This window comes from Sceloporus undulatus, chromosome 1 (genome assembly GCF_019175285.1).
Source record: "Sceloporus undulatus isolate JIND9_A2432 ecotype Alabama chromosome 1, SceUnd_v1.1, whole genome shotgun sequence".
Taxonomy (NCBI): domain Eukaryota; kingdom Metazoa; phylum Chordata; class Lepidosauria; order Squamata; family Phrynosomatidae; genus Sceloporus; species Sceloporus undulatus.
In genome coordinates this window covers 159743487-159770704 of record NC_056522.1, presented here as the reverse complement: position 1 = coordinate 159770704, position 27218 = coordinate 159743487, and the positions used below count along the sequence as shown (strand labels likewise).

At 40.3% G+C, this 27218-nt stretch overlaps 2 protein-coding genes across 6 annotated transcripts in view; one reads left to right on the top strand and one right to left on the bottom strand.

Moving 5' to 3' along the window:
- Nucleotides 1-12646, bottom strand: part of NHLRC3 (NHL repeat containing 3) — a 17256-nt gene extending 4610 nt beyond the window's left edge. Inside the window, exons 1-5 of one of the 2 annotated variants that reach the window (XM_042478703.1) lie at nt 12517-12645; nt 9011-9163; nt 6148-6298; nt 3662-3862; nt 1447-1538 (exon numbers count right to left, since the gene is read on the bottom strand). In XM_042478703.1, the coding sequence (XP_042334637.1) occupies nt 1447-1538; nt 3662-3862; nt 6148-6298; nt 9011-9163; nt 12517-12612 (693 nt within the window). In that variant the 5' untranslated portion in view covers nt 12613-12645. Of the gene's footprint in view, nt 1-1446; nt 1539-3661; nt 3863-6147; nt 6299-9010; nt 9164-12516 lie in introns of both variants that reach the window. The other variant, XM_042478712.1, reaches the window with a different exon arrangement.
- Nucleotides 12647-12778: 132 nt separating this feature from the next.
- ESD (esterase D) lies at nt 12779-25606 on the top strand. 4 transcript variants are annotated; one of them, XM_042446549.1, is made up of 10 exons: nt 12829-12885; nt 12985-13017; nt 15294-15366; nt 16494-16582; nt 17451-17549; nt 19838-19962; nt 20637-20756; nt 22005-22103; nt 23292-23459; nt 25377-25606. In XM_042446549.1, the coding sequence occupies exons 3-10, from the start codon at nt 15299-15301 to the stop codon at nt 25455-25457; spliced, it is 849 nt and encodes a 282-aa protein (XP_042302483.1). In that variant the 5' UTR covers nt 12829-12885; nt 12985-13017; nt 15294-15298; the 3' UTR covers nt 25458-25606. The 4 variants fall into 4 exon arrangements, with proteins under 4 accessions (XP_042302481.1, XP_042302482.1, XP_042302483.1 ...); XM_042446547.1 differs by lacking the exon at nt 12985-13017 and having other exon boundaries at nt 12779-12877; nt 15290-15366; XM_042446548.1 differs by lacking the exon at nt 12985-13017 and having other exon boundaries at nt 12781-12921.
- The last annotated feature ends 1612 nt before the right edge of the window (nt 25607-27218 follow it).

Below are 27218 nucleotides of genomic sequence, written 5' to 3'. Positions count from 1 at the left end.
CAGACAGGTGTGCTATGTATTTTTCCATGCACTTCCATAAGATCTGCCTCTCACAAGTATACATAGCTCCTCCTGGTGCTGTAACTGTGTAGTTTTATTTGGTGGATTAAGGAGCCATTATTCCAGATAAACAACAACAACACCCTAATTTAACACTCCATTTTGCAAGCCTGAAGTAAAAACAAAGGGCTTTATTTTAGAATAAGAAACAACCCCATTACAAGTATACCCACATCTAGCAGAAACCCATTGTTATTTCCATCTCTTTTCCTCAGCTAAACTCCCCTGCATTGCTTGTTACTCACAACTGTCTCAAAAGGAGGCTTAAAGGGAACTTTCTTAATAAATCACCAGACATTTACTTCAGTTCACTGAGGAGTCCTTTGTTTCAAAAATGCTTCGCAAGTTCATGCAACACATATTTGGTGTGGGTGTGCATTATATCAAATCCTAATCCTTTCCATTTAGGATGAAACACTAAATCCCCCTCTTCTCCATGGACTGTTTCCTAAACCCTACAAGAGTGGATGCAACAGGATCCAGTATTTCAGAAAAGTACTTTTTTGTCATTGTTAACTTCTCTGTACATTTAAAACTTTTTTTGTGTGGTGAAAAAAGAATGTGGCAAAAAAGTGGCTGGCGTCAGGAATATATGACACACGACATGAAGTATAAAAGCTTGGGGGAAATTGTATGCACACAGGGTCATTTGTAGTATAGCAGAAGAGAAAAGGTAGAGGCTCTGGTGTAAATGGAGTGGGAATCGTTTTTAACCAATCCTATAAAAATCTAGTATTACTGGATTGACTGTAGGAAAGTTCTGAAGAGCAGTATTTCCTTGAAAGATCTAAGAATGCTTTCAGACAGGTAGTGATAACTAATGCTTAGCCTGTTATTAAGCTACAAGAAGAATCTGCAATCATTCCATGCTATTAAAAGGGTTGTGCTTTCCCTCTGAGTATCTCATACTAGGCTCTGATTACACCAGTAGTTGTGATATAGTTTCTGTGAGTGGAGAAGAAGATGGTCCAATTCATTTCAGTGACCACTGGAATCTTTAAGTAAACATTTCCTATCACTGGTTGGAGGTGTGATTCTCTCACTCTTTAAAAACTCTATTAATAAGCACTAAAACCTTTTCCTATTAGCAGTATTTTCCTTTCTACATCACTTACGTACATGTTGTAGTACCACAGCAGTATATTGCCAATTTTAAAAATGACAAAAACCTTTTCAGCTACCACATTAACTACACTACTAAAAAGACAGTAGACAAGAAAATGCCATCATTAAAAGGAAATTATAGTGCTGTAATTTCAAAATATACAGAACTATAGTTGTAGCACTACAGTAAACAAACTGAATTTAAATTTCATGTTAAGTACCATAGAATCTTGGTATAATGAGATTTTATAAAACAACATAAAATTTGCACTTCTACTTTACCCGTCCAACCGAATCCACTGTTACACTGTGTGGAATCCTGAATTGTGTAATGGCAGAACCCTCTTCCCCATGCAGCCATAGAGTCTTTAAATCTGTGGATGGAAAGCAATTGATCAGACATCACAAGTTGTTCCGTGTTTCTAATAAAATAACAGTAGCCAAACTATAGAATCTTATGTTACCATAATTTTACAGTAATTTCAAAACTATTGTTAAATCTAAGATACTTGTTGGATTTCAAGTGGAGGATAATCTCCACCACTTTATTTCACTTCAAATCTCTGCTTTAAAGTTTAATATTGTATATGTTATATTCAGATTATTTCCAAGCTGTTATTGTACCACACTCTACAATACTCCCTACACAAAATTGCAAAGGTGGTCTAACATAAATAAAACAGGGCTACAGTATCTGTGCTACAGTTACGTAAATATCCACCCAAGCAAAATTCCATTTTAAGCATTTATGCAGGGGGAAAAAACAATCTATGGCCTGTTACAGACTGCCAAAATAAAGCTGCTTTGGGTCTCTTTGGAGGTATGTTGATGCATGCATCCTAAGAATCCGGAAGCTGCACCAAAGCTGCACTCCAGTGCTTAGAAATGGAGTGTGGCTTTGGCGCAACCTCTGGACTCGTAGGACCCATGCATCATCTAAACAGCATACCTCCAAAGAGACCCAAAGCAGCTTTATTTTGGCAGTCTGTAACAGGCCTATAAATAAATTCTGAGCATTATTTGAACATATATTTTAATTCTTCAGGCTAATCATCCTCAAATGTGGAGATTATCGTCTCTGGTACCACCTAGAACAGGGATGAGCAAAGTGTAGCCCACAGGCCACATGTGAACTCCAGGGCTGTTCTGTGGCCCCCCCCCCCCCCCCCCCCACCCCAGGTTTATTTTATTTTTTTCTGTTTTAAAAATGGTTCCAAAATATCCCCAAATGACTTACAGGGAGTGTATGGAGGGCCGTTCCACCATATTTGCAGTCTCCCTCCCCACCCAGGTGAAAACAAATTTTGGAAAATCGTTCAATTTTATTTATTTATGCCTGAAAATGACACAAACCGATCCAGGAAGGCCCCATAGCACGATGGGGATGTCCTCTTGAGGGCATCTGAGTGCACTTTGTTTGGCAGGAGCACATGTGGTGGAGGGTGCAGTACACAAAAGTCACCAAGTGGGTTAATGAAATCCCCTAGCCTCCACAGTTGTCCACCCCAGATGTAGAAGATATTATTTGAATCCCAGAAACAGCTAACCTGTTTGGAAACCCACAGCAACAGATTATAAATGAGAATAAAAGATGTGGCTGCCACAGGATCTGAGGCCACAACATATAAGTAAGTAAGATTGTGTGGATTTGTGTATATTCATAAAATGACTTTTTCTGTTTAAATATAATTAGAGTATAAATCTAACTGGCTGAGGTGGCATGGGGCATATGGAGTTGCCCTGAATCCAAGCTCTTCTGAGCCTAGACATTTTGGAAATTATTTAGGACTACCCTAAGCCCATCCTAACTTTGTGCCAGCATTTAGCTGTTTTAGGGGATGAGGAAGTTTGTATCTGTCTTAATTTAGCTCCTTCCTTGCACCACCCAAAGATGCACCAATTGAAGGGGGATTAGGATTAGGCAAAAACCTTTTCCATTAGCACAAATTGTCTTCTGCTTGCTGATCTGAGAGATCTGCTGATAGGCCTGATATGATAGCTGAACTAGTCTGCTGGCAAAGTTTTATATATATTTATTGTTTTTATGTACAGCGCTGGGCAAATCTACAGCGCTATATAAATAATAATAATAATCATCATCATCATCATCAGTGGGTCAGAATCTTAGCAGAGAAGAGACAGGGCAAGGGAGGAGCGGAGTTAAAGCAGAACCAAAAACCTTGCAGCCCAGGAACAAAACCATAATGCTCACACAAAGTTAGAGTGATGAAAAGATACTCCTAAAATACCCAACACCGCTAAGCTAGCAGAAGTCTAGATTCAGCATAGTTTGGCTGGCTCTTGGCCAGTTCAGGACGGCATTGTAAGCCAATATATGGAAGAAAAGCAAAAAAAGAAATATTGAAGCAATCAGACAATTAAATGAACAGATGTACTAACTAGAAGGATGACGGCTGCTGCTGACTGTGTCCGACAGAAGCAAGCACCTGCGCACTGCTAATCCAGTCTAGAGGTCACTGGTGTTCACTTGGCTCACCTGGGGTGACTTTGAGCAGGCGGTTGTTCATACCCCCATCACCATCCACAATGTATATGTCACCTGTTTCTTCAACAAAAATCTCTGCTGGCTGGTCAAACTGCAAGGGGTTTGTCCCAGAACCTGCTTTCCCCGGCGTACCTATGACTTGAAGTAATTCTCCCGAGGGGCTGTATTGTTTAACTGTGTGTCCATTCTCACCTACATTAAGAAGAGGGAGAGATTTTTCAGCTAAACCACATATTCTCTGGGAAGACAATAATTTAAGTAAGAGCGATAATCTGAAGGTGGAAAGGACTGACAGGTTCTACATTTTCTAAATGTGGAATCTCTGCAGTTTTCCTTGCAAACTTTCATTTTGGATGGAAAAAAGCACTCAACAGTTCACCATGTGTGATGTGCACCTGCAATGTTGCAATGTCCAAAAAATAATGCTTTCTCACACACACACACACACACACACGCACAGAGCTGCTATTCAAATTAATAAGTATTCCATCCACACTGAGGTTTATGAGCTTAGAATTGTTTTTCAGACCATGCATGTATTGTAATAGGCAGGTGAATGCATTGTATGTAGGTGCTTTCTGTGCAGTGTACTGTTATTAAATTGGACACTCAGTTGGAAACATTCATTAAGGCTCTAATTTACTCCCCCTCCCATTTTTTTCCTTTTTGTGTGTGGCTTTTTCAAGATCCCCAACATTCAGCTACCGTATATACTCGTCTATATGTTGAAAAACTTAACCCCAAAAAATGGGCTCCAAAATCCTAGGTAGATGTATATATGGGTCAATAGGGTAATACTTCTCCATTAACCTTGGGAAAGCTGTGGAGAAGGGAGGGAGGAGAGGGAGGAGGAAAATTGGAGGTCTGTGTCCCCCTTTTTTCAAGCCATCAGCCTTGGTGAAAGGATGGAAATTAGAGGTTTCTGTCCCCCTTTTTGCAAGCCACAAGCCTTGGGGAAAGGAGGGAAATCGGAGGTCTGTGTCCCCCTTTTTGCAAGCCAGCAGCCTTGGGGAAAGGAGGGGAATTGGAGGTTTCTGTCCCCCTTTTTGCAAGCCAGCAGCCTTGGGGAAAGTTGTGGGGAAGGGAGGGAAATTTGAGGTTTGTGTCCACATCTTGCATTTCCAACTGTGACCCTTGAGAGAGGTCCAGAGAGGGAGAAGGAGGGAGCGAAGTGGTGTCCCCCCCCCATTTAGATCCTTTGTTACATGTCCCTGAGTTTGACCCTTGATTTATCCATGGGTCATATCAAAATCCATGATTTTGTCCCCAAAACCTGCCCTCGACTTATACATGAGGTCGGCTTAGACACAAGTATATACAGTAACTGCTGATAATACTTGGTATCCTGAAATTTTCATAACAATACAAACTTTTCTCTAACCATATAATGATTGTGTTTGTGAAAGCAATCAAAGCAGCGTACAGCATATTAAAAACATGCAACAATATATACATAATATCCTCCCTTAAAATATCCCCCTCCTTAAATGCTTTTCTCTCAATTATCATTGCAATGGAGTTGGCTCTCCACATTTGCAGATTTCACTATTTAGGGGTTTCTAGCTGCTGCTTAGCCAGCTTGACATCTCCCCTTCCTTCTCTTCTATCGCTTATCCTTCCAAAAAAATCTCAGCCAGACTTTAAACCACTTTCCAGTCCATCAATCTCCTCGCCCCACTGCTCTTAATCTCAGTCCACCTCCTCTCAATGCACTGTCCTTCCAAAACAGCGGGCCAGGTTTTAACTCCCTTTCCAACCCACAGATCTCTTCATCCCACTCCTGTTCTTCCCAGTCCATCACCTTTCAATATCTTGTCTTTCCAAAAGAGCCAGCCAGGAGGTGGATGGCCTGAAAGGGGGTTTAAAATCTTGCTGGATCTTTTGGAAGAAGAGATTGAGGGTTGGTGGATTGGGATGAACAGGAGTGGAGTGCTATGGGCTGGAAAGAGTTTTAAAACCTGGCTGGCTCTTTTGGGAAGAGGACGAGAGGTGTTGCACTGGGAAGTGCAAGAGTGGGTTATGGAGATCTATGGGCTGGAAAGGGGTTTAAAACCTGGCTGAATCTTTTGTATGGAAGAGAGATTGAGAGGTGGATTGCGAAGAACAGGAGTGAAGTGAGGACATCAGTGCGCTGAGGGGTTTAAAATCTGGCTGAAGTATGCTGGTGGCCTGGTGGCAATAGAGTGATGGGTTGGTGCTATTGACACTGTCTGTATGATACAGTACTTGTTTGGGGACCTAGAGATATTCATGGTTTTTCCACTTTCGCAAGGGTCCTAAGCTTCTAACTCTTGCAAATGTAGAGAGGTGACTGTATTGCTTCTTGGAAAGTCTGTCTGTCTGTCTGTCTGTCTATCTATCTATCTAATATTGTACACCACCCTGAACACAATTTATTTTGTGGAAATGCATCTAATCTTGAAACTTAATCTAAAAATACCAGAGAGAAACTGTTTCACTTCACTCTTTTTACATACCAGTTCCAACATCTGTGATCCAAATGGAACTTGCATTGAGTGTGTTCAGTGCAAACATGCCATGGGGCATTTCAATGGTAGTATTCCATGCTTTTAAGAAATAGCCTTCCTCGTCATACACCACAACCTTTGGCACATCATCACCACCTCTCTGAAGGTATACAAACATAATGTAAAGAAACAGGTATTACAGAAAGCCATCCTCAAGCATTTTAAATTTTACTTCCTTATTACAGGGGTGGGCAAAAAAAAAAAAATCAGATTGTGATCTGCTATCAGAGCTTTGGATGATTTGCGGTACAACGATTTCTGTCTCCCAGTTGTTTCACAGCAGAGGCAACAAAATGACTACACTACCTCCCTCAATTATACTACTCAAATGCAGAGCTCCGAAATAAGTGATTCCTTTCCTAGGTAACTAATTCATTTTCAAATAACTCACTAGTTCCTTTCCGAGCAACAAAGGCATAACAAAGGCCTGTTACAGACTGCCAAAACAAAGCTGCTTCGGGTCTCTTTGGAGGTATGCTGTTTAAATGATGCATGCATCCTAAGATTCCAGAAGCTGCACCAAAGCTGCCCTCCAGTGCTTAGGAATGGAGTATGGCTTTGGCGCGACCTCCGGACTCTTAGGACCCATGCATCATTTAAACAGCATACCTCCACAGAGACCCGAAGCAGCTTTATTTTGGCAGTCTGTAACAGGCCAATGTTATTTTATGAATGCAATTTAAGAGAGGAAAATTTCACTCTTTTGCTATGTAGATGTAACTTTTTAAAGTTACTTTTATAGTTATGGCTTATGGCTTCACTAATGGTGATGGAAGGATACCGCATGCTTCAGTGCTCCTCATTCTATGCCATGTGCTGTTGGATTGGATGTCTAAATTTTAAAAAGTAAGGAAAAAATTAATTCAATTGTTTTTGAGAAGAAGGGACGCTAGATTTTTTAAAAATTAAGTATCTGAAGATAGTAATCTTGGAACTGATAGGTAAGTAGGTAATTACTTCTTAAAAATAACTTTCCATGCTCTTCTGAAATGAAGCAAGTTTGGCATAGCTAGAAGTGTTTCTTTTATGTGTGGAAGGCACACATGCTCTGTTTAGTTCTAGTACTGATAATAAATATCAGGGCTCAGAATGCTTTACTTCTAAGTGTATGTCTTTTTCTCTGCACCATGGTCTGGATGGTGGGGTTATACTAACAAAACAAAACAAAACAGTGGTTTCTGTAGGCCTGTGCTATAAGCACTCCTCTGCTTATAGCACACATAATGCAGTCTCATAAGTCTCAGGAGCTTGACTAAGTCCTGTTTAAATCCAGTTCCTAACATCTGATCAGTAGTTTCCTTCCATTGAACTATGCAGATGGACAAGGAGCAAGCAGCTGATGGACCAACGGAAATACCTGAAGCCAGTTTTCACTGAACAATGGGGCAGAGATATGTAGAAGCTGAGTTAATCAATGAAACAATAAAATAGGTATCAGTCAAATTTACTTGGCAGGCTTAAGAACTTAACTGCCATGCTAGAAACATGTTGACAGAGGCAGACAGAAAGCTCTGGAAAGCTCAGAAGCAGGCAGGCTTATAACCCCAGTTTCCTGGGGAAGAAAAAACATGTTACTAGATTCAGTCTTCATGATAACCACCCAGTTCTAGTCAGTGTTACCATTTGCATGAATGGACTGCGTGTAGCATTTTCCTACTCATCCACCATAAAACCAGGGCACTGGCACATTACACAATTATGCTGCTATTATTATTATTAGCTGCTATGGCTTCATCCTATGGAAAGCTGGGATTTGATGTTTTTAAGAGCTCTTGTAGTGCCCAAATTACAAAACCCAGGATAGATGGGGCCATAGCAGTTAAAGTGAAACCATAGTTCTATATTGTGCTAAAGGGCCCCAGAGTAACCTATGTATCCTGACTGATGATGATGATGATAATAATGATGATATTTATTTCTATCCTGCTTTCCCCCCAGATTGGGATTCAAAGCAGTTTACAACAATTAAGATTCTGTGCAAACAAGGCCAATGTCTACCTAACTGATACAATCCCTTCATCCTTCTGGCTGTCCCTTGAAACGCCACAAATGTTACATTTTTTTCATGAACTCCCATGATATGTTTTTCTGCTAACCCAGGTGTGGATAACTTTGGCCCTTTCAAATATTTTGAACTACAATGTCCACAATCCTTTATCACGGTTAATTTTGGGTGGTACTGAAGTGGGGTTGTAGCCAAAAAAATCTGGCCGACCAAAGACTTCCCATACCTGCCCTAAACTGTAGTATAAAGTAGAACAGTGCTACTCAAAGAGGTTTTTTTGTGGACTGGTGTTGGTCCATGAGCCATCAGCTGCCAGTCCCTGGTCACTTTCCAGAAAAGAAAGAAATAACTGCAGTCAATGGGCACAAATATGGTGCCAGCTCCTGGCATACTGGGGGTGTGTGTGTGAATCCTGCTGGTCCTCCAAATCAGGTAGGCTGGTTACAAACCATCATATAGTACGCACGGAGCGCATACTAGGGTTAGGAAGGGGCAGTGCTTCTGCACTCCTCTAACCCTAGTACGCGCTCTGCGCGTAGAAAATGGGGGCGGCCATTCCACACGGCCGCCGCCATCACTACGTCACGACCGTGCCACCTCCAAACAAGGCGGCGCGGTTGTGACGTATTGGGGCCGCACCAGGGGCCTACAGCAACACATCCCCCTCAAATGTAGTTTGAAAAAAAATGGGAAAATGTGAGCTTTTTCCAAAGGTGAAAGCTGAGCCTCCACTCAAAGTTGAAGCCCTTCACAGTGTTCTGTTCAAGAATTATCAGACCACTAATAATCAAATCAAGTGTTTCTTACCTGCCCAATGTAAACTAATTCTTTGATGTGGTCAACAGCAACACAAAATGTTTGACCTGTCAGTTTTTCTGGGGATTTAGGCCAGTTTATGTCAAGCTTGTAAAGAGGCTTATCTCTTCTCCGAAAAGACTGGAAATTCAATTGGTTGAATACCTTAAAATTAAATGGTAAAAGCAATAGTATAAAGTGAGCCTTGGTTTCAGACCAGTTGGTATCATTTACACATTGCATTTACATCTCATTGTTCCTCTAAGGCAGCCTCCCTTAGCCTGTTGTGCCCCAGATGTGTTCATCTGCACCTCCCACCATCCAGCAGTAGTCATGCTGGATAAACACACACATATATACAGTTGGGGCCCTTTGTATCAGTGTGCTGGTGATCCACAGATTTAACCACTCACAGATGACTATGTCCCATGTTATTAAACAGCAGTGTGTGCACACAGACATGGTGACACATCTGTGCATACATCATCACCACTGAATATGGGGCGCAGCTGTCTGCATTTTTTTGCCATCTATGTCCCCCACTCACCCATCCAGAACTGAACCCCATGGATGGGAAAGGTCCACTGTAGTAGGTTAGGATGAAAGATTACACTAGGGCAAACCCTACTTAGGGGTGAAACAGATCGCCCTGAAGGAGTATCTTCTGGCTGCCCCTTTGCTTGCAGGGTTGGGGCCACAACAGCCACATGCCATGTCCCCAACCCAGGCTTTTCCTGAAACAAAAAGAAGTGGTAGCACTACCACTCTCTCTCAGACCTCCATATCAGTAAACAAGAGGAATGCTAACCAATACTGTAAGTGTTAGATCCATATGCATGATTCTGTCATGATGATATGATGTAATGATATGGTGGTAAGATGACGTATTGATATAGCGTTAGAATAAACGCTAGTTTATTGAGAGGGGAATAGGAAACCTGTGGGAAGCCAAGCTTGGGAAACAACGGGAGGGGGCAAATGGCCAGTGGCGAGAGAGATTTGTGCTTTTATGACCCTGTTGTTCCCACAAGTGGATCTGGACTCTAAACCAGGGATGCCTTCCTTCCTTAAGTGTGACTAAATGATAATACAGGAAAAGAAAGAGGGAACATGAAAGGTCACTTTGATCCAGATCAAAGGCTTGAGATTGTAGCCCAGGAGGGGGGCCAGATGATGGGAACTCTTAAGTATGACCCAGGAGGAAAACATTTCAGTTCCAACACAAACCCTGGACAGAGGGACTTCTGTCTCAATTTCTGGAATAAAATCTTTTGTTTTACTCACATTAAGATGTTCTCTTGGTTATTGGGAACTGAGGTCCTGTGTAAACCAGCCATTAAGGCCGGCCTGGGGACAGAGTCGAGGCATGGTATCCACATGACGCAAGCTCCAACTCCATGCCCAGGGCGCCAGGATGCCATACGCTGCTCCAAATGGCGAGTGGCATCACGGCGCTCCTCTAGTGCTGTGTCTACACAACACAACATGAAAGGAGCACCTTCAAGCCATAGCGCTGTGTCTATTGCACCCTGGAAAAGCCAGATCGGGGCTCCAGCATGCTGTTGCCGTGGCCCTGATCCAGTGTACCTTAGGGGTGGTCTGCACAGCCCCTGAGTCCGCTGATCCTGATAATAAGGCTGTTGTTCCCACTCAGCCATGAAACCCACTGGGTGACTTTGACGAAGACCCACTCGTTCAGCCTCTGTGGAAGGCAATAGCCAACCTTCTCTGGACAAATCTTGTCAAGAAGACCCCTTAGGGTCACCATAACCCAGAAACAACTTGAAGGCACACAACAACAAAGTTTCTAAGTAGCACTTCACAAATGAAATAGCTGTTTGTTTACGTGTACATTTCTGTCTTACTCTTCAATCCCCAATGGTTCCTGGAATGGCTAAAAATTCTGATCAAATTTAAAACAGCCAAGTAAAAATCTCAACAAAGCAATGATTTAGAGCAGCTTGTTTTACAAACAACAGAACTAGATGTTAAACCATAGCCTTGCCTGGTAAAATAATAATTAAAAGGCATTTAAAAGGAGAGCCAAACAAAGGATGGTATTTAGACATCATAATAGGCTAATACTCTGGCCTGATTTGTTATACACATAGACTATTTGCATACATTGGTTTCTATCATAAGTACAAGTGGGTAGATAAGAACTAGAAAGCTTGCTGGGAAGTCTGCTTACGGCTGTCACTCCCTTTATGAACAAACATTGTAAACAAGCCTTTCCTCTTTTTCTTTTAGCCAGGGACAAAGTAAGAGCGCAGATTCACACATTGTGTTATGTTTTCCAGTTCTGGCTAGTTTACTCACTACTAGTGAGTAAACTAGCCAGAACTGGAAAACATAACACAATGTGTGAATCAGAAAAAGCGGGGACAAAAGGATTACCAAACATCTTGTTTAGTGTAGTGGTTCGGAAATGGAGTTTGAATGAGCAACATTGGATATGCTGACTCCAGCTGCATCTACATTGCAGACTGATGCAGTTTGATACCGCTTCAACCACCAATGCTATGAAATGCTGTAATTTATAGTATTGTAAGCTATTTAGACATCTCTGTCAGTGAGCTCTGGTGCCACAACAAACTAGAAATCCCAGGTTTCCATAGGATGGAGCTACGGCAGTTAAAGCGGCATCAAACTTCATTAATTCTGCATTGTGGCAGCAATGGCTGATGCTAGCTGTAGGACGAAAAGAGGATCATAGGATCATAGAATAGTGAAAGCTGTCCATGCTCAAGGTGACCAGATGTCCAAACTTGATATTTTACATGTAATGTTGTTGTTTTAGACTATACGCTGCTGGGCAGGTTTCTATTCTTTCATTCTTGTTTTATTTGACCCTTACTCTGTAAAGCACTGGGCAAACTTTCATCCATTTCTCCTGACTATCCTCCATTTCGAGGATGACTCAGAAGCATGAATTTACATTTCTGTGAGTAATTTTAGCTTTTACGCGGTCATGTCCTCCAATTCTCTTGACTTCCATTTTGAGTGCAACTAAGCAGCGTACGTTTTCATTTCTATGAGTAGATTTTAGCTCTTAGATGGTCACATCCTCCACTTCTCCTGAATGTCCTCCATTATGAGCCTGACTCAGAAGCATGGATTTCCATTTCTAGCAGTGTTTTCAGCCCTTACTGGGCCATGTCCTCCATTCCTCTTGCATGGCCTCCATTTTGAGCACAACTGAGCAGCATAAATGTTTCACCTCTATGAATAGGTTCTAGCTATTAGATGGTCACATCCTCCATTTCTCTTGAACATCCTCCATCTTGAGCCTGACTGGGAAGCATGGCTTTACATGTTCAGCTGTCATATTTGGCCATGCCCTCCATTTTGGAGGGGGGTCTGCCACCACCTGGAGGAGGAAAAACCCACCATCCCTGTAAGAAATGCACATTATTTCCCATGCAAGGCACCCTCTGGACCCCAGGAACCCAATAAAGAAGTGCATAAAGATGATAAAATTGGTCTAAGATTGGGCTAAATGCTTCTTGTCAACCCACCTGAGGCTCAGAGCCAGCCTTGTAGCAGGCCAGGAGCCCCAACAGCAGAGAGGCCCCTCCAAGGACAGCCACCAGCTTCAGCCCAGAGACCCCCATCTCAAGGTAAACACAGCAGTAGCAGCAGCAACAAGCGCGCATGCGCAGCAATTGACAGAGCGAGGCATCTCGGGAAACCAAGTCCTTTCGTCCGCAGCGCAAAGCAAACTGAGGCTCCTTAAAACTACAACCCCCATGAAGCCTTGTTGTATAGAAGGTCCTGGTGGTGAAGGAGGCAGGGCTCAGAAGCAGGACTCTGACTTGGAACCTAGGAAGGACTTGTTGGTCTCTTGGCTTAGAGGCCCCTCCAGCCAGGGTTATTGATTATTATTATTATTATTGCCTATTCCCCAAGGGTTATTGATCAAGGTATTATTATTATTGTTATTGCCTATTCCCCAAGGGTTATTGATCAAGGTATTATTATTATTGTTATTGCCTATTCCCCAAGGGTTATTGATCAAGGTATTATTATTGTTATTGCCTATTCCCCAAGGGTTATTGCTCCCCACCAGGGTTATTGATCAAGGAGGGGGAGCCCACAGAGGGAATGATAACAGAAAGAGGCTGGAATAATAGCTGTGTTGCTGTATGGACTATGGAAATAAATAATAATAATAATAATAATAATAATGTTATTGTTATTAGAAGTCATCTTTTTCTTTGCCCTTTAATCTTTGCATCTTAATTTGGGGTTTGTTTATATTATTTTTCAGTCTTCTTTTCTTTTTGTCTTTCTTTCCTCCTTTTGCAATAGCAATTTATCCTTATTGCAAGTTACAGGGTAAGAAGTCATCTTTTTTTACCCTTTAATCTTCACATCAATAATTATAAGATCTTATGTATATCTATATACAGATATATTGATATCTATGTATACATCTTTATATCTTTGGTTGGTTTTTTCCTTGTCTTCTTTTCTGTTGTATCCCTTTCTTCTTTTTGCAATAGGAATGTATCCTTAGCCTTTAATCTTTACATCAAGAGTTATAAGATCTTATCTATCTATCTATATAGATATATAGATACATAAATATCTATGTATACATCTTTATATCTTTTTCCCTTAGTCTTCTTTTCTGTTGTGTCCCTTTCCTCTTTTTGCAATAATAACTTATCCTTATTGCAAGTTATAAAGGTATTTTGCAGTCTTCTTTTTATGTCCCTTTCCTCTTTTTGCAATACTGTATTAATTTATCCTTATTGCAAGTTATAAGGGTAAGAAGTCATCTCTTTCTTTGTCATGTAATCTTTATATCTTAGTTTGGGGGTTTTGAGGGGTATTTTTCAGTCTTATTTTCTTCCGTGTCCCTTCCCTTGTTTTGCAATATGAATGTATTCTTACAACTTGCAGTAAGGATACATTAATATTGCAAAAAGAGAAAAGGGACACAAAAGAAAAGAAGACTGCAAAATACAAAAGAACAAAGCTAAGATGTAAAGATTAAAGGACAAAGAAAAAAGATGACTTATTATCTTTGTAACTTGAAATAAGGATAAGTTATTATTGCAAAAAAGGGGAAAGGAACACAAAAGAAAAGAAGACTACAAAATACAAAATTGCAAACAAACCTCAACCTAAGATATAAAGATCTATATACAGATATCTATAGGTCGATATATAGATATATTGAAGATCTTATGACTAGTGATGTAAAGATTAAAGGACAAAGAAAAAGATGTTTTTTTAATCTGTAAAATGTCCATAAAGTTACATTGACATTGCAAAAAGAGCAAAGGAACACAAAAGAAAAGAATAATGAAAAGTACAAAAAAACAACAACAAAACAAAACAAAAAAAGAAATCTAAGTTATAAAGATCTATATATAGACATATACAATATAAGATTGTATGGCTATGAATGTAAAGATTAAACGGCAAGGAAAAAGATGGCTTCTCTCCCTTATAACTTGCAATAAGGATAGATTAATATTGCAAAGCAGGCAGTGTGGAGTAGTGGTTTGAGTATTGCACTGTGACTCTGAAGACCAGGGTTTGAGTCCCTGCTTAGCCACGAAACCCAATGAGTGACTTTTGGCAAGTCACACTCTCTCAGCCTCAGAAAAAGGCAATGGCAAACCACTGAACAAATCTTGCCATGAAAATAGGGTTGGCCTGAGCGGCGCCAAAAATGGGAAACTACTTAAAGGCACACAACAACAACTCGCAATAAAAATATCTAACACACACAATTGATGTGGGCACCACGATAGGAACAGACCTTCCCGTTGCTTTCATAGTGTTTGTATGAGACGGTTGGTAGCTTAGATTGCCATGTTGTAGTTGTGTGCCTCCGAGTCATTTTTTACTTATGGTGCCCCTAAGGCGAATCTGTCATAGGGTTTTCTTGGCATGTTTATTCAGAGGGAGTTTGTCATTGCCATCTAAGGCTGAGAGACTGTGGCTCGCCTAGGGCAACCCAGTGGGTTTTTCACGGCCGAGCTAGGATTCAAACCCTGGTCTCCAGATTTGTCATCCAACAATCAAATCTATTGGCTCACATTGAATTTTAGATGCAAACTTCATCTGCACCATTGAAAAATAAAGGAGTGGTACATTTGGGGCACCTTCCCCCACTTTCTTCAAAATGCCTTTGTTACTTCTGTATCAGCTGGCTTGAAAACCAGATGGCTTTATTTTTCAGTAACTGGGCGTTGTTAATCCAGTGGTCTGTATTGTTCATCGATAGTCACTATACCTTTTCTAAAATACACCAGTTTATCTTTATGTTTCTCACCAGAAGCCATGGCACTGAAAGAAGTTTCTAGCAATAAATGCTTCAATGGTTTTCAGAAGGTATACGAGCATGAAAGGTAAATATTTTACTTCTATATGCAATTTAATTACCCTCCAAGCCTGCAATAAAATCATAATATAATATAAAGATAGCTAACAGTAAAACAGACATTGCAACAACAAATAGTTTTGCCTTAAAGAGCAAAAAACTATGGCTAGCATCTTGTTGCTTACTCCCAAACAGAGTAGACCATTCAGTCAGTTGTTCAGTCCATATATAAGTAAGGTCCCATACAGACAGGCCAAAATAAAGCTGCTTCGGGTCACTTTGGAGGTATGCTGTTTAACAGATGCATGTGTCCTAAGAGTCCAGAAGTCCTAAGGACTGGAGTGTGGCTTTGGCACGGCTTCTGGACTCTTAGGACGCATGCATCATTTAAACAGTATACATCCAAAGTGACCCGAAGCAGCTTTATTTTGGCCTGTCTGTATGGGCCCTAAAGGACAAATAATGAAAATCTGCCCCACCTCAGTCCCACAGCATTAAAATAATTTCTTTAAACAATGAAATACAGTGGGATACATTCATGAAAAACCCTTAAGAGGGCAATTGACATGAAGATCAACCCTAACCCTTTCCTATCTGTTTGATTCTGCTCTCTGAACACTAGTCCCATTAAGAATTTGGCTGCAGCATCTCTGAGAACAGTCCTGAGAGACCATCTTTTAATGTTAATTTTTGGAGGGGGGAATAGTTATTTGTCAAGCAACAGTGTCCTGAATTTTCCATGCATGTTGTAATATACCAGTTACCTATTGTCTTTCAATAGGATCACACTGGCCCACTACTCCTACTCAACTTCTATGCTGAGCCCCCTTATGTGTCTATTCAAGCCCTTCTGTCTCTGTGCCCAACCCATCATGTATCTTTCTTGCCATACCTAAATGCCATGCTAGGAAGTCCTCTGAGGATTTGTATCCTTTCCCAGTTTTCTGGCATCAGTAATATACTCCCTTTGCCTGAATCCTTCTCATCAAGTCAAATCTCCTCATTGAAACAGCTGTATAGATTTTCATGGAGGAGCAGACTATGAAATGATTAAAGCTTCTGGCTCATGCATTAAGCACTTCTGTGTCCCTTATAAAAATTTCAATTGTTTAGTTAGATTGTTCTTTCTAGTAACTATGCTTTGTTGCTTGACAGTGCTGAGCTGAAATGCAAAATGAAATTTGGGATTTATTTGCCACCCAAGGCGGAAACTGAGAAGTGTCCTGTATTGTATTGGCTCTCAGGTGAGTATTTTGAAGCTGCCTTTGAAAAGGATGTCACCTAAAGTGACTAGAATTAATTGTGACATTGTGTTAGCATGGTCTAAGTAGGCTTTTGGGGGCGAGGGCTGATTCTAAAGAGAACTGCTTTGCTCATGCTTTGGCTGAGCCTTGATAAGGATTATGCCAAGAAAGGGCTTTCTAGATGTTGTTGAACATGGTGCTTTATTTTTGTGGAGGTCTCAGTCCCTCCAATGAAAGAGGTTTCTGTTGACTTGCTTTATGTGATCCAGCACCTGAAATCATCTTGAGTTACAATATGGAGACTGCCTAAGGAACTCTCTGCTCTCTACCTATAAAAGAGACTGAGCTTTACATAGATTAGAGACAATTTTTGTTTTTCATGGAGGAGGGACAGAGTGGTGGCAATGCTTGTACTTTCAAAAATAGAAAAAAGTTTATTGCTTGTAATTGTTTTTGCTGATACTAGCGAGCCTAAGGACCATGAACCTTATTTGAGGCAGTTTTCTTCTTGTCACTGCACCATAATACTGCATGCCAATGACATGGGTCAAATTGTTCCTCCTGTCCCCATCTGATTTTGGGATCATCTTCCCTGAAGAAGGGGCCTGGAGGCTTTAAAAGTTTGCCCAAGTGTTTATGCCATACGGTTGGCATAATAGAGGTATTGTCACAATGTAGATTTTGCAATTTAACTGATAATCCATTTGGATTTCCCCGCATTTTGATAATAATTAAACCGTCTTGTCCCCATATAGGAAAATATAATTAGAAAGATCTAGACCCTGTTTTTTGGAGAATGAAAGAAGCCCACTGTAGGTTCAGTTGTAAACTGTGTTCCTATTGTTGAAATCTTCTGCTGTCTTTTCAGGGTTAACATGCACAGAACAGAATTTTATAACTAAAGCAGCTTTCCACCAAGCAGCAGCTGAACATGGCCTTATTGTTGTTGCTCCTGACACCAGCCCACGTAAGTACTATACCAGTGCATCTAAAATAAATGGCTTTTGTCTTTTTTTTAGTGTAACTTGTTCATAATGCCAGTAAATTTAAGGAAAGTTGTATCAAGTATTTTGTCTATTTTAATCAATTTGGAATTCAGATTCGGCATGATAGTTACAATATTTGTAAACTCTCATGTGCTGTTTCTAAATGGCTCGATTAGGAAGGAACAATGCATGCTTACCCTAGTTCAGGTGCGAAGCTCTAGCCTTCAGACAATTTGAGGCAAGTTTTCCTTACAACTTCTGTCTTCCAGAGGTCCCAGTAGACTTAGGGATTGGCAAAGTTATAGTTGAAAACAACTGGAGGACCAAAGGTCCCACATTTGGCCTAGTTTGCAAAGGACTGTTAACTAGTGTAGAGGTCAATAAGTGGCAATCCCTAGGCTAAATGCGCTCCCCATGGAGTAAATCATCTTCTCTGCCCACCTTGTACACTCACACAAAGTTCTTTCTTCTAGGAGTTAAAACAATTGTCACCTTTTAAATTAATTTTTAACTTTTTGATTTTCGAGACATGCAAGAAATGCAGAATTAAACGTAACTGTACAATCTTATACAAATAAAGATAACAACATAGCAGATCTAGATGGACACAACCTTTCAAGATTCCATGGAGATCCAGTGCATTCCCCTACCCTCCAAGAGTTGTCCCACTCCTGAATATAACCTACCCTTAGAAAACCTCAGCTGAAAAGTTACATTGTGTTAAGTCTCATTGTTGGACAATTTAATCTGGAATGCTGAGATCTCTTAAAGCAGGGCTGGGGAACCTTTGGTCCTCCAGATGTTTGACTCGTAACTCCTGGGGCAGACGGAAGTCCAAAACAATCCAGGGGACCAAACATTACCCACTCCTGCCTTAGCAGGGAAAAAGATGCCAACACCTTGAGCTTTGTTTTTATTGAATATAGTAACAATCTAGAGAGCCCTTCACCCCACAGTTTCATGGCCATAGCTGAAGCGGTCTGATGAAATGCCAACTTTCATCGCTTGAACAAATTAAGAGTCCCAGTTATTCATTAAGATTTGGGATTTCTGTATAGCCACCTTATTACAAAATGCTACATTTCAACTTCTGAGTCACTCCTGTTTCCAAAAAGAAACTTTCCTGGGCCTAAAACAGCGGGGGGGGGGGGAACGTGATGAAATTTTCCCCTCTGCCCTTTTGGGCGTGTTTAAAGGCATAATGCTTAAAAAAAACTTTAAAAAAAATTGGAGATGTGATGGGGAGACCACTGTGGCTCTTAAAAACAGCTATGGAGGATACATTGAATTCCTGTGCTCCTGTTACATTGGCAGTCATTAATGGTCAGCCTGAAAGCTTTGACAGTACAAGGGATCTTAATAGCTATCCTGTTGGATGAGATGTAAGTTAAGGGCAGGATTGTGCTATCAATCACACTGTCTCACATTCTATATGTTTCCTCCTAGACTAAATGTCTTCCTAGTTGGATGAATTCAGTTGCCTGAGTGACTGAGATTCAATAGTGATGCGATTCAATGATCCCTTGAATGTATCACCCAGCTGGGGGGAAATACTGAACATTTGCTCATTCTTGTGGTGAAAAGGTTAGGTAGCAGCAGCATCAGTTATGCACTGTGAGATTTGTTTTCTCAGTAAAGCCCCTTTGAACAGACAGAACAGGATTGAAGTACTTTTAACCCTCTAGATATTTAGGCCTACAGTTCCCATATGTTCCACTCAGGTTGCCCACTGATAAGAGATTGTGAGAGTTGTCATTCAAACCATCTGGAAGTCCTAGCATTTCCCTATCCCTGATGTAGTCTCTTCTGTTTAGCAGCTAGCTTGAAAAGGGCTTCCTGGTGCTGGAAAAACTTTCTGTCCACCCAAGTGAACCTATTCAATTTTGTACAGGGGTGGGCAAACAGTGACCTGCAGACCACTTCAAGACCCACCCTATTTGCTTGGTCCCCAAAGTCCTACAAATCACAGTATTTGCCCTGAAACCACAAAAAGCTCCCCAAATGCATGAAAACACACAAAATACCTCCATCTAACCCACACAAGCAACCCAGAATCCCATACTACCCCTCAACACTTCCATCGTCCTCTGCAGTCCTTCTCAAAATGGCAATAGGAAGGGACATAATGTCACATTCTGTTGCTATTTTGAGACAGACTGCAGAGGAAAATGAGACATTTTGACTTGCTATGGGGAAGGAGACATCCCATGAGTGGCTTTGGAAGGGGAACTGATAATCACTACTAGTCTTGAATTTGTTTCCATTACAGGTGGATGCAATATTAAAGGCGAAGAGGAAGGTTGGGATTTTGGTACTGGAGCTGGTTTTTATGTAAACGCCACTGAAGAGCCATGGAAAACAAATTATCGCATGTACTCTTACATCAAGGATGAGGTGACTTTCAGCGGGATATTTACAGTTGCCTTAATTGAATTATAGACTGCATTACAATTTAAAGTATTAATCCCTTTCTGAGCAATTCTGTGGTATGTCTCCCCATAATTTCTTACCACTTTTATAATTTTATCTATTTTATTTAAGGTAAGTTGATGCAGCCACCTCACCAAAGCAAATCCCATGTTGGTTTTTATAGTCCCTGGCTGGGAGATAACCTAGGAACATCCTGTGATGCTTCCTTGAATTCTATGATGTTAAAAAAACAGTGGGACAGAACTATACTAAATACAACAATAAAGTGTCTCTTCGATGGTCCAAGTATAGTAATCTTACTTTTTAAGCTCTGTCTTCATTCCTTAACAAGAGTATTACAACTATGTTATAGTATACTTCCTCAAACCAAGGAAAAACTTGCTAATATTTTTTTTCTGTGTGTGTGTGTGTGTGTGTGTGCGCGCGCCTTCAAATAGCTTGTTGACTCTTATGGAATCTCATTTGTAGCCAGTATAAATTGAAAACGGCTTGGTGAATAGCATGTTTGTGTTCCTTACATGTTGTGACAGACAAAGAAAAGAGTCACAGAAACAGAGGGCAGCATATTTGTTTTCAGCCTCTGCTGGTCTAAATGTGAACATACTCACATCTCTTTCTTTCCTGCTGATTTCTTTCAGTTGCCTAACCTGATAAATGCCAATTTTCCAGCTGACTCTGGAAGAATGTCTATTTCGGGTCATTCAATGGGAGGCCACGGTGCGCTAATCCTTGCTCTGAAGAATCCCGGAAAATATAAAGTAAGATTCTAAAGCTTAAATCATGCCAGATTAAATGAAAGAACTGGAGAATGATGCAAAAGGAAATAGTAGTGATATGACAAATGTTCCTGAAAAGGTTAGATATCAAAGGCTGGAAATTCTGTGCTCACCTACCTGAGAGTAAATCATCTTTAATTGATGAGCACTAGACATGAATAGGATTGTACAGTCAGCCCTCCACATTCATGGATTTTTTTTATCCATGAATTCAAGTAGTCACAGCTTGAAAATATCCAAAAGGAAATATAAATTCCAATAGCAAGCCTTGATTTTCCATTTTATATAAGGGACACCATTTTGCTCTGCCATTATATTTAATGGGACTTGAGCATCCACAGGGGATCTTGAAACCAAACCCCAGCGGATAACAAGGACCCACTGTACTGACAGTATTGACAATTAATAAGTGATGAAAATTTAGACAACTTATAACATTATTTTGCTATTATAAGGAAAAGCCAAGTGTTGAAGAGAGAGATATTTTTGGTTATATGAAAAATGGCTACAGTTTTTCATGTCAGCAATTACCAGCAGTAATAAAGTCACTTCTGTACAGTTCCATGATCAGTTCCTCTTTTAAATGTGTGTTAAAGAAAAGCACATCTGCTATTATTGCAAGAAATGGATTGTAAAAATGTTATCAGAAATATTTAGATCTACTAGATTACCGCAGTACACTCTTATAGTGCTGCTATTCCACTTTAGCTGCTTAGGCTGCCTCCTGTTGCATTCTGGGGTTTGCAGTTTAACAAAGAGGCTGAATTCTCAGCCAGAAAGATCTTGGGGCCCCACTGAACTACAAGCCTCAGAATGCAACAGGAGGCAGCCAGAGCATTAAAAGTGGAATAGCAGCACTGTAAGAGTGTAGTGCAGTAATGTGTAGTGCAGTAATGAGAGCAATGCCCCAGTCTTTAGTGGGAGCCACATGGCATGAAAATACTGGATTAAGCCATGGACTACCAGTTGCCTATAGTAACATGTGACACAATTTTGGGAAGTGAAGATGCATTGCTAAATGGGGACAGAAACAAACAGTTAAATATATGTTGTATATTTAATACAATCTAATACAAAACTCTTTGCTAACTGTCAAATTAAACTTTTGCAAGAGCCAGTCATTTCTTTTTGATGAAGATGGAAAGTTGTAAAAACCTATAAAACTAAGAAACTAGAGGCTTTGCTCATAAATATATAAATTTATGTCTTTGACTTTCACTTTCTAAATAGTCTGTTTCAGCATTTGCGCCAATATGCAACCCTGTTCAGTGTCCATGGGGGAAAAAGGCTTTCAGTGGATACCTAGGATCCAATGTGAAAGACTGGGAGGTATGTACTGGAAATGTCAGAACTGTGCCTATCTAGAAGAAAAATGTTACACTATAACCACAGTAGGGTCACCAAACCGCCTCTGCCGTTTCAAAGGCAGACAAATGGGAACTGAAGCTAGTGGACTTTGGGTGGCGGAAGCAGCTGCATTTATGTTTAAATTCTTGAATCAGTTAGGTGTTGCTGGTCCCATGCCAACAAGCCTGGCTTGGGAAAAAAATAGCACCCTGGATGAGGAATGCTTTCACCACTCTATTCAGTTCTGCAACGTTTGCCAAGTTGTGTGACTTGTGCAGAATTGCAGGAGTTAGCAAAGTAAAACTGTATCTGCTAATATCTGTTCAGAGCAAATAATATCACACTAGTAATTGAGAGGAAAAAGATAATATAAAAGTTTGGCTTTGTAGTTAATGCCCAAATAAAAACTTTTTTTAAAAAGTTTATATATATTTACCATATATACTCCACTATAAGTCAGCCTCATGTCTAAGTTGAAGGCAGGTTTGGGGGCCAAAATTATGGATTTTGATATGATTCATAGATAGGTCAAGGGTAAAACTTAAGGGTATATTATATAACAAAGGATCTAAGGATAAAGCAAAAGAAAGCAATGCCAAAGAATTTACGAAGCTTGCATAACTGTTTGTACTCATACTAAAGGCTGAATAGATGAGAGAATAGAGTGGAGTCAGAGCTTCCAGGACAGATTACACTCTTGCCTTTCACCAGGGGATGGCTTTTTTTTTAAGAGTTGAAGTACACTATTTACATCGACTCATTGATAAGTTGACTCAGATTTTTTGTGTCAAGTTTTGGATTAAAATTTTTGGACTTATACATGAGTATATACAGTACTTCTGTTTTTCACTCCACTCTGAAAGTTTATTTAACTTTTTCTGGTTGTGCTGGTTAATGATGAGAGAGGTTGCTCCCTTTAGGGAAGTGCAAGATAATGCAAACTTTAAAAATATGTCTGTTCTTCCTGTTGAGGGATAATCACTGTCATCGCCATTAGATACCCATATTTTGTTTTAAAGACCCTGGCCTCTATTCTACTTCAAATGCAGACTGATTGCAAATTGTATAGAAGCAGAGCTCTTCCCGTTGGTCTACTTTTTTGTCTGCCATTTTAGAAACTCGTGACATTACTGCTGTTTTGAGAAGGGATTGCATGTTTATCTGTTGCAGGCATATGATGCTACGCACATTGTGAAGTCCTATGAAGGTTCCCCTTTGGATATTCTCATTGATCAAGGAAAAGATGACCAGTTCCTTTCAGGAGGACAGCTACTACCTGATAATTTCATTGCTGCCTGTACAGAGCGGAAAGTGCCAGTGGTCTTCAGGATGCAGCTGGTAATCCCCATGAAATTCTCTGCTCTAATGTTTAACATTTGGTAGCCAAGGCTGATTGATTATGGATTGATTATCCTTCTATTGATGAAAGTGTAGATAAAAGTCCAGGGTCGGGGGGGGGTGATATTTGTATAAAGTTCTTTTACATACAAAATTGTCCTGAAGCAGTTCGTTGACAATACAATATCTGTTTAAGAAATGTGTTTAAAGTACCATAAAGATTAGTTAGAAAAAAAATCTAAAACATTTTATTAAAAATACTGAGCCAAACACTGAGAAATGTATGTGACCATTTCTAAAAGCCTGGCAAAATGAGAAAGGTTTTACTTTTTGGATCTCACAAGGACAAAATATCCCTTTTTCACTTCTAAAATAAGAAATAAAATTGGGATAGATATCTTTTTCAACCTTTCCCCCCTATCTCCCACCTATATCCCCAGCCAACTCCCCACTGTGGTTCACTAAGGGCATAGGGCCAAGGGCAAAAGCTAAGGCCAGAGGCTTAGGATGAGTCCAAAGCAAAGTGGGCTGGGGCAGATAGAATGATTACTAATTTGGACAGAGCACAACTCACTTTCATCCATGCTCAATGCAACAGTTTCAAGGGCTACAAAACAGCTCAGTTATATGCAACAGCTTCCTGCACTTTAAGCAGCTTGTTATCTGTGGTCAGGGATCAGAGATAAGGGCAAAAGATGCTTATGACCTGGATGGGAAATGCTGTGGTCCACATCTGCACTGTGGGTCAGACATTCCCCACCCCAGCTGTAGAGATTGCAGTGAAAGGATAATGCAGATGTCCACATTTTCAAAGAAATAGCTGTGTTAGTCTCTTGCAGAATGAAAAGGAGGGAGGGGGAAGGAGAAAAAAAGAAACATGGCAGTCTGTTTAAGGGTGTAAATAGTTTTTATTTTAGCATAAGATTTCTTGAATATAAACCCACTGGTTTATAACAGGGTACGTTATATCAAATGGTATTGACCTCAGATATAAAGCATGTTTATTCAGTTGAGGGAGTGGGATAGACTGTATTAGGATCCAAGGCCCTTGCTGTAAATTTCAAAGGACTGGATGAGGTGATACAGGTCTTTTAGGTCTTCACAGTGGTCAGTTAGTGGAGATGTGTAAAAGAAATAAATCTGCTTAACAAAAGTAAGTTTCCTTGGGTTCAAAACTGTCTCTGAGATTTCTTTTGTTACATGTTCTGTAGCAAGGACCTCTGTATTATTGTGCCGTGAACCCATTGTCTTTGTTCATATCTCTGCTAATGGATTGGATTTGTAGCTATCATTTAATTCAGCTGGTTCTCTTTCTAGTCTTCCTTTGTGGTGAAATGTGGTTTGTTCTTGAATTATGATTTCTGGGTTCTTTTGAAACAACAAACTAGGAACCTTACTTCAGACAACAGAGTACCTGGACTGTTTTCAACTTGTTTAGTAATTGTACTAGCAAGCTAGAGCAAAGAAAAAGTAAACAAGGCTCAAACACCAATACATAACATGTTTACACTAAGCCAGAATTATGAGAATCCTGGTTAATTTAATATAAATGTGAACACTCTCTTCATCATTTGAGATTGGTGCTACTCTAAATCCTTTTTTGAACGTCTTAGAACCTAAATGGAGAATTGTTGGGCTTGGTGCATATTTGAAAGTTTGATATATTCTTAGAAAGGAGCATGTGGGCAGGTGTCTTCCTTTACATTTCACCTTATACCAACCTTTTAATTTCAAAATAAATTAAAAATATTTACAGCCCAATCTTATGCAGTTTATTCAGAAATAAATTCCATTGAATTAAATTGGGCTTTGTCTCTGGTTTGTGAGTACAGGGTTTTCTTGCTCATTTAGCAATCCTTTATGAAGGAGCTTGGCCTGTGACACTGAATAGTCTTTTCTTCTTCTTTATCTTCTTAGGGCTATGATCACAGTTACTACTTCATAACAACATTCATTAATGACCATATCAGGCATCATGCAAAATATCTCAACGCTTGACTGAGTATTCACCCTGGTCATCTCCCGACAGTATAAAATAGCTGAAGCAATCAGTGGAAACAAACGCGAGGATTTGCATAATTAGTGACTACTGCAATGTGCTTTTGATTTTATGTCTCTAAATAAATACTTTGAATATGCCTTCCTAATTTTGAATTAATTTAATCTCTCTTGGGATTGCCCTTGTCACAGTGTGTGAAGTGGTAAAGTCAGACACAGGACTGGAAGTTTTACTACTACTATACTAATAATAATAGTAATGATCGAGTTACACTGCTACAGCTGAAGAAAAATTCTCAGCCATCTGACAGACATCTTCCTCTCTGCTTACGGCTTGTGGATGGTTGCGTGTGTCTGCTTGTAATGGGGTGAAGGATTTAGGAAGACCCTAATATACACTGTCAATAAATTGTCTCCAAATAAGTTCTGAAAATGCTACGTTAGATCCTATATGCAAAACTAGCCAATGATGGGAGCAAATCAATTGGTTAAAAATGCAGCTCATTGGATGGACTTGTATTAGTCACTCTCTCAGTTTAACCTACCTCACAGGGGTTTTTCTGAGAATTAAACAACAGAGGCTTAACGTTTGCTGCTGCAAGCTCCTTAGAGGAGGATAGATGCAGATATGATCAAAATTAACTCTCCCTTATATGCAAAACCAAGAAGGCTGGTGACTCAGCTGAAGAGGCAACGATGTATTTTCTTTTTCTTTTCTTTTTTAAAAACCTTTCCACAAAGCATTTCTTACACATGTGTACACATTAACTAAACACAGCCTTGTGTCTGCATTGCATTAGATATGGTGTTGGCATAGAAGTGAAACCTTTATAGTTAGAAACATAGGTAAGAAAGATGCCTTTCCACTAAAGCAACAAGTGGCTTTAGTCAGACAAACTCTCTAGCCTGTTGGGCTGGAAGTGGGGCAGGTTAGGATCTATTGGCATAAGAAGCAATGAGGCATTCCCGTTTTATAACTGAAGTGGCTGAACAAAACTTTTGAAAAACTGGAAGCCCTTTTTCCCTCTCCACAGCAAGCACTATTCCATTGCTGCCTTCATGCGATAAGTCCATTCCACTGCAGTTCCGTTTGTCAGGCAGTCATGTGGTGTGAGTAGCTGTGATTCTGCTCCTCTCCCCTTCACAGTGGTAGCAGCCACCAACACCTTCGCAAAGCCAGCTTCAGGAGGTGGTTGGCAGCTGTGATCACCTGCCTCTCTCTCCCAAAGTGCAGGGCAGGGCTGCTGTGTGAATGTGCACACAGTAGCCCTGTTCTCTGGGAGGTGGGAGAAAGAACCATCCTGGCCACCAACACCTTCCCAAAGCTGGCTGCAGCCAGTGGATCAGGGAGACATTTGGCAACTGTGATCACTTTTTCTCCCAAAGCACAGGGCTGCTGAGTGAATGTGCACATAGCCCCACACTTCAGGAGAGGGGAGGAAGCACTATCACAGCTGTCAACATGTGTTTTACAATGCAGAAAACAGATCACACAATTATGGATCGCCAAAGCGCTGTCATGGGGGAAATGTGATTAAAAATTATGCCAAACCAGTATGCTTCTATTCTTGAACTAGCACAATTGTGGTGGGAAATCAGGCTGGAGTGATAAAAGGCTGAGAGCCTCTTGGCTGAAGAGTGGGGTATAAATACTCTAAATAAACTAATAAATAAATTCTTATGTCTTCTGGTGCTACCCTGCAAAACACAGCCCTTAAGCAATGTAACCCCCCAACACAGCTATTTCCATTTGTTGGAGAA